The sequence below is a fragment of the Notolepis coatsorum genome (assembly GCF_963971535.1).
Source record: "Notolepis coatsorum genome assembly, chromosome: 5".
NCBI classification, from domain to species: Eukaryota; Metazoa; Chordata; class Actinopteri; order Aulopiformes; family Paralepididae; genus Notolepis; species Notolepis coatsorum.
This window is the reverse complement of record NC_140169.1, coordinates 121482820-121498036: the sequence shown is the minus strand read 5'-3', so window position 1 is coordinate 121498036 and position 15217 is coordinate 121482820. Positions and strand designations below refer to the sequence as shown.

General features: G+C 43.8%; 1 protein-coding gene across 1 annotated transcript in view; it reads right to left on the bottom strand.

The window, feature by feature from the left end:
* The window catches only part of map3k5 (mitogen-activated protein kinase kinase kinase 5), a 112029-nt gene that overhangs the window by 70464 nt on the left and 26348 nt on the right, over positions 1-15217 (bottom strand). Inside the window, exons 2-4 of the mRNA XM_084313723.1 lie at positions 12872-13011; positions 8517-8540; positions 2006-2199 (exon numbers count right to left, since the gene is read on the bottom strand). Coding sequence (XP_084169849.1) covers positions 2006-2199; positions 8517-8540; positions 12872-13011 — 358 coding nt within the window. The remainder of the gene's footprint in view (positions 1-2005; positions 2200-8516; positions 8541-12871; positions 13012-15217) is intronic.

Sequence of the window (15217 nt, the reverse complement as noted above, 5' to 3'; positions counted from 1 at the left end):
TATGATGAATTGAAAATGGGGGACCCTGATGTAAACAAGACGAAAGTCTTTCTCTGGTCTGCATCCCCTTAACAATTGTATGTATTGAGCTGTACTGTACTGTACCCATTCTGCAATCTGTTAATAAAGTTTTCAATCAATTCAATCAATCAATCAACCTTCAGATGAACAGAAAATCATTTGTTACTAGTCACTGTCTCGATTTCCACCAACATTGCCAAATACAGTATGCTTGCCTTACAGTAGCAAGGAGGTCTGTGAAGTTGTGAGTGGTCTTGCCTCATGGTGGCGCTATTCTAATCAAATTAAAAACATGAACTAACCCTCAGCGGCTCAAATTAGGGGCATGGTCACAAAAAAGGTGGATTGAGAAATCTGGGATTTACCCACTCTCAGTCACAGATGTGTTTGTGTCTAGGTTTCCAGCAGGCATTTCTCCAGAAGACTAAATATTAATCCAAAGTGCACATTCTTCCTGGAAGTGAGGCTGAGATGCCGAGGACCGGCACTGACGTCTCCAATGTTACACCAGTGACTGAACAAGTTGAACATTTTAAACCTGGTGTTTGCTACACTGGCCAGTAAACAGATCCAAATAAAACCAATGCACCACATCAAGTCAAACAGGGAGAATGGGATAATATCAGGGTTCCCACAGACATTGGTAAATGAAATTCAAGGACATTTAAGTACTTTTCCAAGCACTGTTTTTGATTTTCAAGGATGTCACTCGAAGGATACAATTCACTTTTAAATGCTGTTTTTGTAACCCTGCTTGCCAACTAGAATAGCTAGAGCATCACACGCAAAAAATAAATTAGGAAAAGCAGTTGGAGCGTGCGAGACAGCGACTCATCAGATTTGATTAAAATAGAAAAAAAAAATACTATTTCTTGATTCAGAACAATTTGATCATGGATGAACAAAACATTCAATGCGAATGGTTGCTTTGAATTTCAATGACTTTTTAAGCACCTTGTTAAAAAAATTGCTGTTTTCAAGGAATTCCAGGCCTTGACTTTTTTTGGTAAAAAATCAAGCACGTTAAGCACTTCAAGGACCTTGTACGAACCCTGTAATATATCAGCCCTATTAAGCAAGTGTAGTAGACTGTAAAACACTTGCTGCTCTGAGGCTCAATTATTCACGGCACATAGTTTTATGGTGTTTTCCTGGTGCCATGGCGGCACTTAGGCTTCGTTTACACCAATACGACTTCAATTCAGAGTGGAGTAAATGGTCTCCATCCACTCTAGCTCTCCTGAAAACGCACATCACGAGGCCTCTCACCTACACTGGACGTGCGTGTGCCTGTGTAAACGGTCAATGGGGAGGATTCATTGAAGGTTAAAGGTTGATGGTTGCACTTCTGAACTCGCCGTCGTTAGTGGGGAAGTCCGAATTGAAGGCGGAACAGTCTGTGTTACAGATGGTGTTACTGCAATCAGTTGTGCATATTCTAACAATCAGAACCTTGAAGTTGGCTATAGAAACCGTAGTAAAAACTCACTTCTCATTGTGTGGTAACGTTGTTAAATCACGTTGTTAAAAGGGGCTGTAAGTGGTATTTTGTTGTTAAAACAAGTGGTCTACATGTTAAAATAATAGCTCCACCTTCCGACAGCCATCACTGTTTGAGTGTTTGGTTAGTAACATGGGTCTCTCAGTTCCTCCGTTCTGCAGTAAACAGAAAATCGATTTTCCGTTCTCACTTAATCCAATCAGGAGAGAGAACTAAAATAAAAACTAGTTTTAAACAAACGTGTGCTTGAAACAAGTCAAATAATCTGCCAGTGCAGTAGGCAAATTTGGCTTGGCAAGATTGAAAATAAGGGGAAAATATGTACAGTAGGGTTCTCTCTTCTGATTGGATAAAGGGGGAACGGGATACCAGAATAGCCACAGCACACTAAACTTAAACTTAAACAACACCTAACTATGATTCCATTTAGGGGTCTAGGAAGCTCCGGTGTCCAACCCCGAGTCCCCGACCCTCGGTACTCACTGGGAGTTGGCCTGGGGCACCTTGAGGAGCTGTATGAAGCGCTCCAGCAGAGGCATGCAGATGGGCCCCAGCAGCATCTCAAAGCTGGGCTGCATCAGCTCCGCCAGGCCCTTCATCAGGCTGCTCTCGCAGCAGTAAACCTTGTTGTGGGGCGTCACCATGTATGGGATGAACGTGTAGTTGGCTGTGCACGTCTGCAAACAAAGAAGAAAACACATGGGCATTATGGGATATAACTCAAGATAAGTAAGTAAGTAAGTGAGGCTTTATTTTTATAGCGCCCTTCCCAGCACCAATGCACAGAGTGCTTCACACGTTTAAAAACAAAAAAGAAAAGAACAAGGCAATTCATACAAAATAAAAAAATACATCCTAGGTAAAAGTGTAAAAACAGTGCTTCACCAGTTTAAAAAACAAAGAACAGGTAAATTCATAAAAAACATACAATATAAGGGGCGGCTAAGTGGCGCAGTGGGCAAGGCGCTCGCCAGGAGATGCTGAGTTCGAGCCCAGCTCTCTGCGTTGCTTGGCTGGTCGCTCATACTAATACAATTGGCAGTATTAGTGGGTGGGAAAGCCGGTGGGTGGGGATCGGACATTGTGGACAGCGACTCCTACAGGTCAGTTGGTGCGCCTGTACAGCAGAATCAGGAAGCATCGGGGGCAGCGTGAGCCTCCCACGCGTTACTCCTCGCCACTGAGAGGTGAAAAGATGTGACGGCTGGCTCCTCGTGTACCGGAGGGGACACGTGATGCAAGGCTCCGTCCACATTGCAGCTGACCAGTGGGAGGCATGGTCTAGCAACGTTCGAGACAGGGGAGGGAAGAATTGGATAATACGAAATTGGGATGGGAGAAAAATAGAAAAATGGGGAGAAAAAGTAGATACAAAATAAAAACATACAATATAAAAAGAGGCATGGACAAAACAGAAGAAACTAAATCACGTGTGTACGTGGCCAAACGCCAACCTAAACAGGTGGGTTTTTAGTTGAAGATCCAATCAGAAGATGGTGGTAGCGAATGTTTTTGATAAATATAAATGTATTCTACTACGCCAGTCTGTTGCTGTGCTGCCGCAGTGTACTTTATGTCAGTTGTCCTGCCGTCACCGTGTCTGGAATACTGACACCCGTGGGAATTGTTGAAGGCCTCTGAGCCATTGTTGTCAGCGAGACAAACCCTGTGCATTCTTTGTTCTTGATTAATGAAGAGAGATGACTTCAGAAGGTGCCACAGCACAATGGACTGTTACATGCCTGTCTGCATGCATGTTATAGGGGGAAGCAGACAGTCTGGAGGAAGTCTGACTAGTTTGCCCCGTATTGGGTCATTTACAGGTAGTGACATAAGGCTGGTGTATCGGCAGAGACAATGGTGTGTTTGTCCTGTTGCGTTTTGGCCAGCCAGTCGAAACAGGCAACGGCTACAGGCTACAGATCGGCATCAGTACTCTCTGACGGTTAGTCTAACAGGACTGTTTGTACCCAACCCCCACATCCTCAGGACAGGGCTGCCCTTCAAATTCCATTCATTCATTCTGCTCACTGCTCTGGGAATTCACCTACAAACTCTCACTGTTTCCCTCTCTGCTGTATTTGCGTGTGGCATAATAGAGTGAGAGAGAACCAGGAAACACACCATTCTCTCTCTCTCTCTCTCTCTTCCTCACATTTGACTCATTCACTCACACACCAATGGCAGAGGCAACCCAGTTAGGGGTTAAGTGTCTCAAGGACACTTCGACACGCTGCCCGGGAGGAGCGGGAATCAAACCGGGAACCTCCGGATTGCCAGACGACGCTCTACCTCCCGAGCCACCGTCGCCCCCATATAAATATATATTATAGAGAGAGAGAGAGAGCTTCTGCAGCCGGAAGGGGTTTGGCTGACACCCAGCTGCATCCTGAGTGTTTACAATCTATTTTCATCGCATGGTTTCTACACACTGGGAGCTGCCGCGTGCTGCTTCTCACAGGCATCAAGAAGGAAGTGAAAGGAAGGCAGGCGATGGAACCTTCCAGAGGAAAACAACTTCCTCCTCCTCCGCCACAACTGATGACATCACTGCCAGCATCAACGGCCGCGCATGCCTCTCAGAAATAACCAGTGCCCGGTTTGTTAGGTGCAAACACACAGGTTACAAAACCATGCTATATTTAGTTCATCTCGGTGTGTTTCATGCCACTGTGTGGGTCACATGACAATGCGCCCATTGCGCCGTCACACAGGCTAATGCATATTTCAGTGGCAGAGTGCCGGTGAGAGCCCATCGGTCCTTTAGGCTGTTAACCCTTTCACTACCACACTACCAAAGGGTTAACCCTTTCACTAAGTCAATACAGAAGGTTAACCCTTTCACTACCACACGACAAAGGGTTAATCCTTTCACAACCACACTACAGAAGGTTAACCCTTTCACTACCAGACTACAGACGGTTAACCGGACTGTTACAGACGGTGAAAGGGTTAACCTTCTGTAGTGTGGTAGTGAAAGGGTTATGGCAATACTAGATTCCCCAAAGCCAATAACAGAACTCCCCTGTGCTGCTATGACACCTGCGTTTCCCCAATCAATAAAGGAACATCTTAGCTTATCTTATCTTATCTTAGAAGCACATGTGAGAGCAATGGCTTGGAGTCTGGCTGTCTGCCTTCGAGGGCTGGGCTGCTCCATTTTAGTCCATTAGTAGATTAGTTATTATATTTGTATGTCTTGTATGTCATAAATGTCTTGATTAATTGAAAATGGAGGACCCCTATGTAAACAAGACGAAAGTATTTTTCTGGTCTGCATCCTCTTAGCAGTTGTTGTATTGAGCCGTACTGTATTGTACCCATTCTGCAATCTGTTAATAAAGTTTTCAATCAATCAATCAATCAATAGTCAGCCAATTTGGTCTTAGTTGACCAAGACTCTGTTAGTCAATTCATCTTTTGATTTTCTTTACATTACTACCGTATCTTTTTTTTGTGTTTTCTTTTTACGAGGTGTTTCCTGAAATAATGACAGCACATCTCTGGTAAGCAGTAGGTGTAAAGAGGTCCTTCTGCATGACTGCATGTGAGAAACACACATTTTAGATTTGTCGATTAAATCAACTGTTTAATTAGTTGGCAAAGTTAGTTAAGTCGATGCAGAAGAATAACGTATAAGATATATAGATAGAGAGAGTGATAGTGTAAGAGAGATGTAGAAGAGAGAGAAAGAGAGTGAGAGAGACAGAGAACAGATAATAAGGGATAGATAGAGTGAGAGTGTGAGAGATATGTAGAATAAGAGAGAGAGAGCGAGAGAGATGGGAGAGATGAGTGCAGTGCACACACTCTCATGCTGTAATCAGTAATCAATCCATCTCATACAGCTCATACACCATCTCATACAGCTCAGTTAGCCATCAGAGATCAGCTCCTGCCCGTTACCTTATTCCACTCTGCAAAGCCACTTAGTCTGGCTAAGCCTGGGGATGGCCTCCTCCTGACCTCCAGCTGGACAGACCAGCCACAACAGCCTGCCTCACTGTGTCCCCCTGTGTCCCAGTTCTGCCCAACAGTGGATGAACAGGACTGTAAAGCAGTCGCTGGAGATGAGGATTTCCCTGCAGGGCCCAAAGCCAATGTCACCGCTCAGTACACAGAGATGCCGCCTTATCGCAGACTGCAATCTACTGGTCTCATGTGCGTGTTTGTATGTGTGCATGAAAGTGTTTGTATGTGTGCATGCAAGTGTTTGTATGTGTGCATGCAAGTGTTTGTATGTGTGCATGCAAGTGTTTGTATGTGTGTGTGTATGCGTGCGTGTGTGTGTGTGTGTGTGTGTGTGTGTGTGCGCGTGCGTGCGTGCGTGTGTGAGTGTGTGTGTGCGTGTGTGTGTGCGCGTGCGTATGTGGTTGTGTGCATTAGTAGGGCTGCCACTACTCATTATTTTCATAATCGAACATTCTGTTGCATACATTTTTTATATTTTTATTGCAAGATGCAAATATAACATTTATTGACAAAGCAAAGGACATTCTTTCACATACATGGCATTCAATTCGTATTTTCGTATTTAATTTTAAACTGTAATTTAATTCATTTGTTTATATTTCAAATACATAATGGAGTTGTGTGGTGGAACCGGATCGATCAATTACGCACGCGGACAGATCTTCATGATCAATATAGATGTATTAACAAGACAGATGAACAAATACAATTAGAGAGATGGATACGCCCGTCTGAGAGGAGCGTGCCTTCTGGCCACTGGAAGCACACGGCTCAAGAGGAGGGGGTCAGTCTTTTGTACTCAGGTTGAGGGGGCTATAGAGGGCGGGGTCTATGGCCCTCCAAGGGTGGGGGCTTATGGGGCAGCGTCTTACTCAGGCAAAGGAATGTAGGAGTAGGGAAGAATTCCTCAACAAGGAATCAGCTTTTCTTTTTTAAATATTTTTTTTCGTAATCTTTTTTTATTGCAATTGTTCCTCTGGGGACCGATTACATTGTGGAGCTAACTGCTGTCCAACTAATTGTAAGAGTATGTTTGCGTGTCCTTAACCCTTCTAGTTTGCGTGTCCTTTAAAAGAGTGGAATTTCTGAAAATGACAACTGAGGAGAAACACACCCAGGACAAGTGCTATGGTGCAGCCGCACATTCCAGCAAACCTGAGGAATGAGAATTACCATCTGTATCGGTGCCACACTGACCTGACGAAGGCCTTAACATGACATGCGCTGTGTGGAGAATAGATTGCCTTGCTTGCAGCTGAACGTGAAAACCTGCGGGATCCACTCGCAAGGCTAGAACGCACAGAGCGGCCCGTGCTGATGCAGCAGCGCGACAATTCATTACAGAAATCATTATCGATCAAATGTTATAATCAAATGAATCGACTCATTTGAGTATTTGTTGCAGCCCTAGTATGCAAGTGTTTGTGTTTGTGTGTGTGTGTGTGTGTGAGTGTGTGTGTGCACCAGAGACGGGACCTAGTCATTGTTTTGCAAGTCCCAAATAAGTCCCAAGTCTTTACACTCAAGTCCAGAGTCACTTTTGTAGTGGTGGCGCCGAGGTGAGTGGCAGCCTATCTCAGCACCTCCCACCACCCTACCTGTACCCCCCCCCCCCCCCATGCTGCTATGATGCCTGAATTTCCCCAAGGGGATCAATAAAGGAATATCTTACTCTGAGTTCCGAGTCAAGACTGACAATTCCCAAGTCAAGACAGGCAAGTCACAAGTCTGAAACTTTGGGTTTCGAGTCTTAAACAAGTCCTAATGTGTTCTTTACAAATGTATTTCAAAATGTTAAAGCAGAATAATAGTTAGAAGCATATTACATTTAAATGATTCTGCACTGACACACAACTTCCTTCTCTGCTCACGCAACTTGATTGGCAGCTGATGGTCCAAAGTGGAACTGTAATCAGAGAGTATCAAGTCTTTCAAGTCATAAGGCTTTCATGATTTTGTCGAGTCGACGTCATCAAATTTGTGACTTGAGTCCACACCTCGGGGGCGACAGTGGCTCGGGAGGTAGAGCAGTCATCTGGTAATCCGGAGTTTCCCGGTTCGATACCCACTCCTCCCGGGCAGCGTGTCAAAGTGTCCTTGAGCGAGACACTTAACCCTTAATTGCTCCCGATGAGCAGGTTGGCACCTTGCATGGTTGCCTCCGCTGTCGGTGTGTGAATGTGTGAGTGAATGGGTAAAAATGTGAGGAACAAATTGTAAAGCGCTTTGGATAAAAGCTGCTATATAAATGCAGCCATTTACCATTTACCATTTATTCACCTCTGGTGTGCAGGTGCACCTCTGTCTTATCAGTAGTACTACAACCCCTTCCGTGACTCTCTGTCTGCCCTGGCCGTCTCTTGGCACCGTGCAGAAGCATAATGTAATGAACCTCCTGCTTCTGACTCGGCACTCTCTCAAGCAGCGTGTCCAACACGACGCGAGTTCATCCGCCACGACTCCCTCACCTTACGAGGCACTTTTCACCTCGTCCGCTCACTCAGCGCTGAGAGAGGCCGCTCTGTCGTCCGAGACCAACCGTCCGGTACCTCTACACAGAGTAGAACGTTAAGAGTTGCTTTTTTCTGTGCACGCAGCAAAACAAAAAGGAAAAAAAGAAAGAAAAAAGGAAAGCTAGCAAAAACGATCTCCCAAACTGCTGCTATACGGACAACAGCTTGTAAAATGAGACTGGATACGGTCTGGTGTCGCACAGCGTCTGCATGGTGTGGGAAAAGATGTATCAAAGGAAACCAGATACTGGTTAGAGGAGGAGGAGGAGGAGGAGGAGGAGGAGGAGGAGGAGGAGGAGAAGAAGAAGAAGAAGAAGAAGAAGAAGAAGAAGAAGAAGAAGAAGAAGAAGAAGAAGAAGAAGAAGAAGAAGAAGAAGAAGAAGAAGAAGAAGAAGAAGAAGAAGAAGAAGAAGAAGAAGAAGAAGAAGAAGAAGAAGAAGAAGAAGAAGAAGAAGAAGAAGAAGAAGAAGAAGAAGAAAGAGACAACGACAATTGCACTCTGTACTTACAGTGTTCTTCTGGCAAATAATCTCCTGTAAGAAAAAGGAGAGAGAGAGGTTATAGAGAGACAATGATACTATAGGAGTGAGTTTGCCATATTGATGCTTTGAAGATGGATAAAACAACCTTTAGGTCAAAGGGTGAACCCAATCAATAAGACTGAATTCTATTGTCAGTGGTTTCCTATCCTACGTGTCAGTTAATGAATATTAAATAGCTTGTCTATATCTGGGGTAATTATTTCCGCAAATCAGCTACTTGTAACACTTTCATTGTTTGAGCCTTGATAGCTGATCAATGGGAAATACCACTCAGTCTAAGTTCACGTGTTATTCTTATGACATGGACAGACTAGTCACTATTCATGAACATGGACAACTCTCTTCCGGAGCTGGAAATCAGGGAGCCAGCCAAGACACTGATCTGTGATGTCATACCGACCCTAAGCCTGGAGCGACTCCATTGACCATGAATGTCAGGCTGACTTTGTGGATTCAAACAATGTTTGACTGAACTTCTACATCCTGTTGAGTTTCATATTGTGGTAGTATTCTAGCTATAGTATCTGTGTGACTGGAAATGCTCAAACAAATGGAAACACAATTCTCATCTTAAAATGTACTGAAATGTATCAATCTGCCCAGAAAGTAATCTTGGGTAACTGTCAAAAGTCAATATTTTCCAATTCCCATTTCTGTCCAGCTAAACGTAGGTATGACATTATTTCAGTTGGGGCTGAAAACAAACTCTTCTTTTGCTTCAGCTACGATACAGTAGTGAATGTTCACTTTAACTTTCATACTTTTATTAGAGAAAAAAAGGACAAGGGACAAACAAAATGATCTCTTCAAAGAAGCATTAACTGACTTTTTATTTTTTTAAATAGCTATTCTAAAACAAAAAAACTCCATAACACCAACCACTGGAACAGTTTAATCACAGTAGGCCAACAGTTACTTGAGAAAAAGAGGTCTTTCACTGCAGGGCTGGGAGCAGCCAGGCAGGCATGTGTGGTTTCCTGTGTAGATTACAGTCACAAACCAAGATATAGTATACACCAAAAACATGAAGCCCGACACGTGACTTCCTCAGCTAGCCTATATTATTTATACTTTCTCTATCCAAGTTGTGATCATTTTACTTAGCCTTTGCTTAAGCTTAAACTTATTACACTCCCTAACCATAATATTTTACCGCACTGTCTCCCCCTCCTCAGTATGCAGGACTGAATGGTAATTAGATAGGGCGCGCCGCTATGTACAGTGTTACCCTCCTCAGTATGCAGGTGGTAATTATATAAGGCGGTATGCACGGTGATACCCTCCTCAGTATGCAGGACTGAATGGTAATTAGATAGGGCGGTATGCACGGTGTTACCCTCCAGCCGTTAAGGCTCCTCTTCATTTACAATTACATTTACATTTAGTCATTTAGCTGACACTTTTATCCAAAGCGACTTACAAGTTCTGTACGACAAGTCATCAGAAAGGGCACAGCTCTATCAGCTGAGTAACAATATCACTTCACTATACAAGCAACCTTAAATGTTCACTGTATCCTGGCTACAATCCAGGGCGCAAAGGTTACAAAGCAGACATGTCACCCATGTTGGCAAATCGCCACAAACCTACTTTGTTAATCGCAGGATATGAGTCACTTTGCTGCTGCAACAAACACATTTGCACTTTCGTTTGAATGCTCAGGTAAGGAGTGCATTATGTTGAAATTATCATTTTGTTTCTTGATTGCTGTTCATCATCCAAATGCTATTTTCACCCTCATACTTTTTTTTTCTTTCTCTCTCTCAATTAAGCCCTGACCTCACGTCATATGAAACATGCTGCTTATTTACTGTACAACTTCAATCAGTTGTGTTAATATGTCTTCTACCATCAAATTACTAACGTATTAGAGGGTCAACGCCACCTAACAGCAGTCACTCAATCAATTTACAGCCCCTCCAACACACACACACACACACACACACACACACACACACACACACACACACACACACACACACACACACACACACACACACACACACACACACACACACACACACACACACACACACACACACACACACACACACAATCTAAATGTAGACTTTAATCATCAATTTATAAACCGACATTGGAACAGTTAATTTGATAAATGTGTTGACCAAGTGATGAGAAAGGGGTCTTAATTTCCATCGGACAGTGTGTGTGTGTGTGTGTACCTGTAGGGACTGCAGGGAGTCAGTGTGTGTGTGTGTGTGTGTGTGTGTGTGTGTGTGTGTGTGTGTGTGTGTGTGTGTGTGTGTGTGTGTACCTGTAGGGACTGAAGGGAGTCAGTGTGTGTGTGTGTGTGTGTGTGTGTGTACCTGTAGGGACTGCAGGGAGTCAGTGTGTGTGTGTGTGTGTGTGTGTGTGTGTGTGTGTGTGTGTGTGTACCTGTAGGGACTGCAGGGAGTCAGTGTGTGTGTGTGTACCTGTAGGGACTGCAGGGAGTCAGTGTGTGTGTGTGTACCTGTAGGGACTGCAGGGAGTCAGTGTGTGTGTGTGTGTACCTGTAGGGACTGCAGGGAGTCAGTGTGTGTGTGTGTGTGTGTGTGTGTGTGTGTGTGTGTGTGTGTGTGTGTGTGTGTGTGTGTACACCTGTAGGGACTGCAGGGAGTCAGTGTGTGTGTGTGTGTACCTGTAGGGACTGCAGGGAGTCAGTGTGTGTGTGTGTGTGTGTGTGTGTACACCTGTAGGGACTGCAGGGAGTCAGTGTGTGTGTGTCAGGGTTTCCGTTAGAAAAAAATTGTTGCCGGCCTCAGTGTCCGGTAGATTTCAATCTACCGGTCAAATGAGAGAAATTCCGGTCAGAGTTTATTGAGCTTAAAAACAATTGATAGGCAAAAGAATGACAACAAAACAAAAGAATGACATCATCAAGGCATGTAGATTTATAATATTTTTACTTAAAACTAGGCTACTTTTGCGTATACAGTCATTATATTCCAAATAAAATAAGTCCCGAGACTCCGTGCTGCTGCCGACTTTAAATCAAATAGGTGTCTGTGGGCAGTCGCCCGACATTAATAAACAGCAGTCTGTTATAATCACATTTTTATGAGCTAACGAATTCCGTTATATTGGACATTTGTATTAATTATATCAAGCGAAGAACTGAGAAATTTGGCAGAGAGAGACAGCAACATTATCATGGGTTTGCGTGACGACTCTCTCTCTCTCCACCTCCCAATGACTTATTTGCGAGAGTATGTCGATGCAGAGCAGCAGATTCAGCTGTTTTCTGGCTCTATCTGGGGACCGCTCAACAGCGCCCCCCACCCAACAGCTGAATTGCCAATGGCTGAATTGGAGTACTGCACTGTGCCGCTGCAGCTCCGGCTCTGCAGCTGCACATGAACTCGCAAACCCAGCACTAAGCTCTCGCTGACAACGTCATTGTCATTATTAGAAGCAACGATGAAACAAATGTAATGATTGTTTCGTTCATCGCATAGGCTATTTAATTTTAGCCTATTTTAATACAATTCAAATAATCAAATTGTGCTTAGAGGGAATTATTTTCACCGGACATTAAGACCGGAGAGATTAAATATGTCGGACTTCAACAGATTTTGCCGGTCAAATACCGGTAATTACCGGCTAACGGAAACGCTGGTGTGTGTGTGTGTACCTGTAAGGACTGCAGGGAGTCAGTGTGTGTGTGTGTGTGTGTGTGTGTACCTGTAGGGACTGCAGGGAGTCAGTGTGTGTGTGTGTGTGTGTGTGTGTGTGTGTGTGTGTGTGTACCTGTAAGGGCTGCAGGGAGTCAGTGTGTGTGTGTGTGTGTGTGTACCTGTAGGGACTGCAGGGAGTCAGTGTGTGTGTGTGTGTGTGTGTGTGTACCTCTAGGGACTGCAGGGAGTCAGTGTGTGTGTGTGTGTGTGTGTGTGTATGTGTGTGTGTGTGTGTGTGTGTGTGTGTGTGTGTGTGTGTGTGTGTGTGTACCTGTAGGGACTGCAGGGAGTCAGTGTGTGTGTGTGTGTACCTGTAGGGACTGCAGGGAGTCAGTGTGTGTGTGTGTGTACCTGTAGGGACTGCAGGGAGTCAGTGTGTGTGTGTGTGTGTACCTGTAGGGACTGCAGGGAGTCAGTGTGTGTGTGTGTGTGTACCTGTAGGGACTGCAGGGAGTCAGTGTGTGTGTGTGTACCTGTAGGGACTGCAGGGAGTCAGTGTGTGTGTGTGTGTGTGTACCTGTAGGGACTGCAGGGAGTCAGTGTGTGTGTGTGTGTGTACCTGTAGGGACTGCAGGGAGTCAGTGTGTGTGTGTGTGTGTACCTGTAGGGACTGCAGGGAGTCAGTGTGTGTGTGTGTGTGTGTACCTGTAGGGACTGCAGGGAGTCAGTGTTGGAGTCACAGTAGAGCACGATGTTGTTGGCCATGCTGAAGCTCTCTCTCACGCCCAGGTGGTAGAAGAGGGAGGGCTGGCGGAACGCATCCGTCATCTCCACCACGGCTATGTCTGAGGAGGAGGATGTACGTTACTGTAGGTGCTTTGTTCCTGTAGGACTCAATCCATGTTGGGCGGGTGTCATGCATGTAGCGGCAAGCGCGCACGCATCATCCCTCCTGGGATCGAACCTGCGAGTGCCGCGCTCACCCGGTTGGAGAGACGGCAACAGTATTGATTGAGCTATTTTGAAAGCACGCTCTTGAATTAGTCATAGGATTGTAATTTCCCCCCTAGGAATGAGATCTGACCAACCATTTCCGCTACACAGATACATAGAACTGCATGTTGTCATTACTGGTCTTGGCATAGGATAATAGCTAAGTGTGCATTATAATATTTCTACTACTACTAATTCAAGATTCAAGATATATATTGTCATATGCACAGTTAAACAGACAACTTACACTGTATAATGAAAATCTTACTTTGCTAGTCCCCCCTTCACACAGAATCACAAAATATAGGAAAAGCTGTGAGTGACAGAGTAACATTATTGCACATTCAGTTCACAGCGTAGAAAGCGTAGAAAGTGCACAATGCATTGTTGCAAATAATGGTAGTGGAGGTGACAGTGAAGTCACAGCAGCAGTCAGAGTGTCTGTGTAGCGTTCACAGTTCAATCTAATGATAATAATACTAATGATAACACAGTGGAGGTTTCTCTATGACAACACATGAAACACAAATTCACTCATAATTCATAATTTTTATTAATTTACATATATAAATATATATATTTTTTTTAATTATTATTATTATTATTATTATTATTATTATTATTATTATTATTATTATTATTATTATTATTATTATTATTATTATTATTATTATTATTATTATTATTATTATTATTTTTATTTTTATTAGAAATGTTTTTCTCTGTAAAAAAAATTCCAGGGAATTTTTTTTTCTTCAAAAATGGCCAAAATTTACAGCTCTGAGCAGGCCTGCACTGCAGTAATGACTGCACTGCAGTATATTGGTGCAGATGGCTGCACAGGTTGACCCAGGATTAAATAAATAATAAATAATAGCCAATCAAAATAGGCTATTAACGTCATCTAAGCACGGTCTGTGCAGTTAAACTCTTGCCATTGAATGGGGGATTGAATGATTGACAGCCCTTGACATCCAATACACGGAGGTTGAATATGATTGGCAGCCTTGAAAATCTAATCAGAGGTTGCTGCATTGCACAGTCAAAACGGGTCCAGCTGCAGGTCCGTAGGTTAGGTTTAGCTGGGGCCAATCTCAAGTTTCTCAAGTTTCTTTATTAGTTGTCATCAGTGATGGGAATAACGGCACTATAAGTAACTTTGTTACTAACGGCGTTCGTTTTTTCAGTAACGAGTAATCTAACGGATTACTCTTCCAATCTTAATAACGTCGTTACCGTTACTACAAAAAAATGCGGCGCGTTACTATGAATGAACCTGTTTCTTTCATCAGACATATCTCTGCGCCGAGAGGCAATAATATGTTCTTCCTTGTTTAGTGGACAGTGCGCGAGCCAAGCATACATGCTGACGATTGGCTGAGGTTGAATACAATGTCATGGTAAGCCAATCAGAGGTGGAGGTGGGCGGGTGTCTAAAGCATCCAGAGTCTGACACACAGCGCGACAAGACAAGCGATTCAGTCAGGGTGAGACCGCGGTCCGTGTAGTGTACGTTTTGAGCTCAAAAACGAATCCAACGAACAACACAAGCGACTCAGTCAACATGAGACCGCGGGTCCATGAGCGTTTTGTGTTCACTCTTTGCAGCGCAGGGCACTGAGTGGCTCTACTGCAGTGCTGACAGCCTTATCAACAGTGCTGCACTTCCTGGTTTAATAGCACAGGCTTCAGGTGCTCAGAGATATATATATCTCTGTATGTCATGCATGTCTTAAATGTAATGATTAGATTAGTTTAGATGATTCGATTAGATTCTTATATCTGTATGTTGTGTATGTCATTGATTGATTGATTGAAAAGTTTATTAACAGATTGCAGAATGGGTACAGTACAGTACAGCTCAATACATACAATTGTTAAGGGGATGCAGACCAGAGAAAGACGTTCGTCATAAATGTCATGAATTGAAAATGGGGGACCCTGATGTAAACAAGACGAAACTCTTTCTCTGGTCTGCATCCCCTTAACAATTGTGTGTATTGAGCCGTACTGTATTGTACCCATTCTGAAATCTGTTAATTAAAATGTTCAATCAAT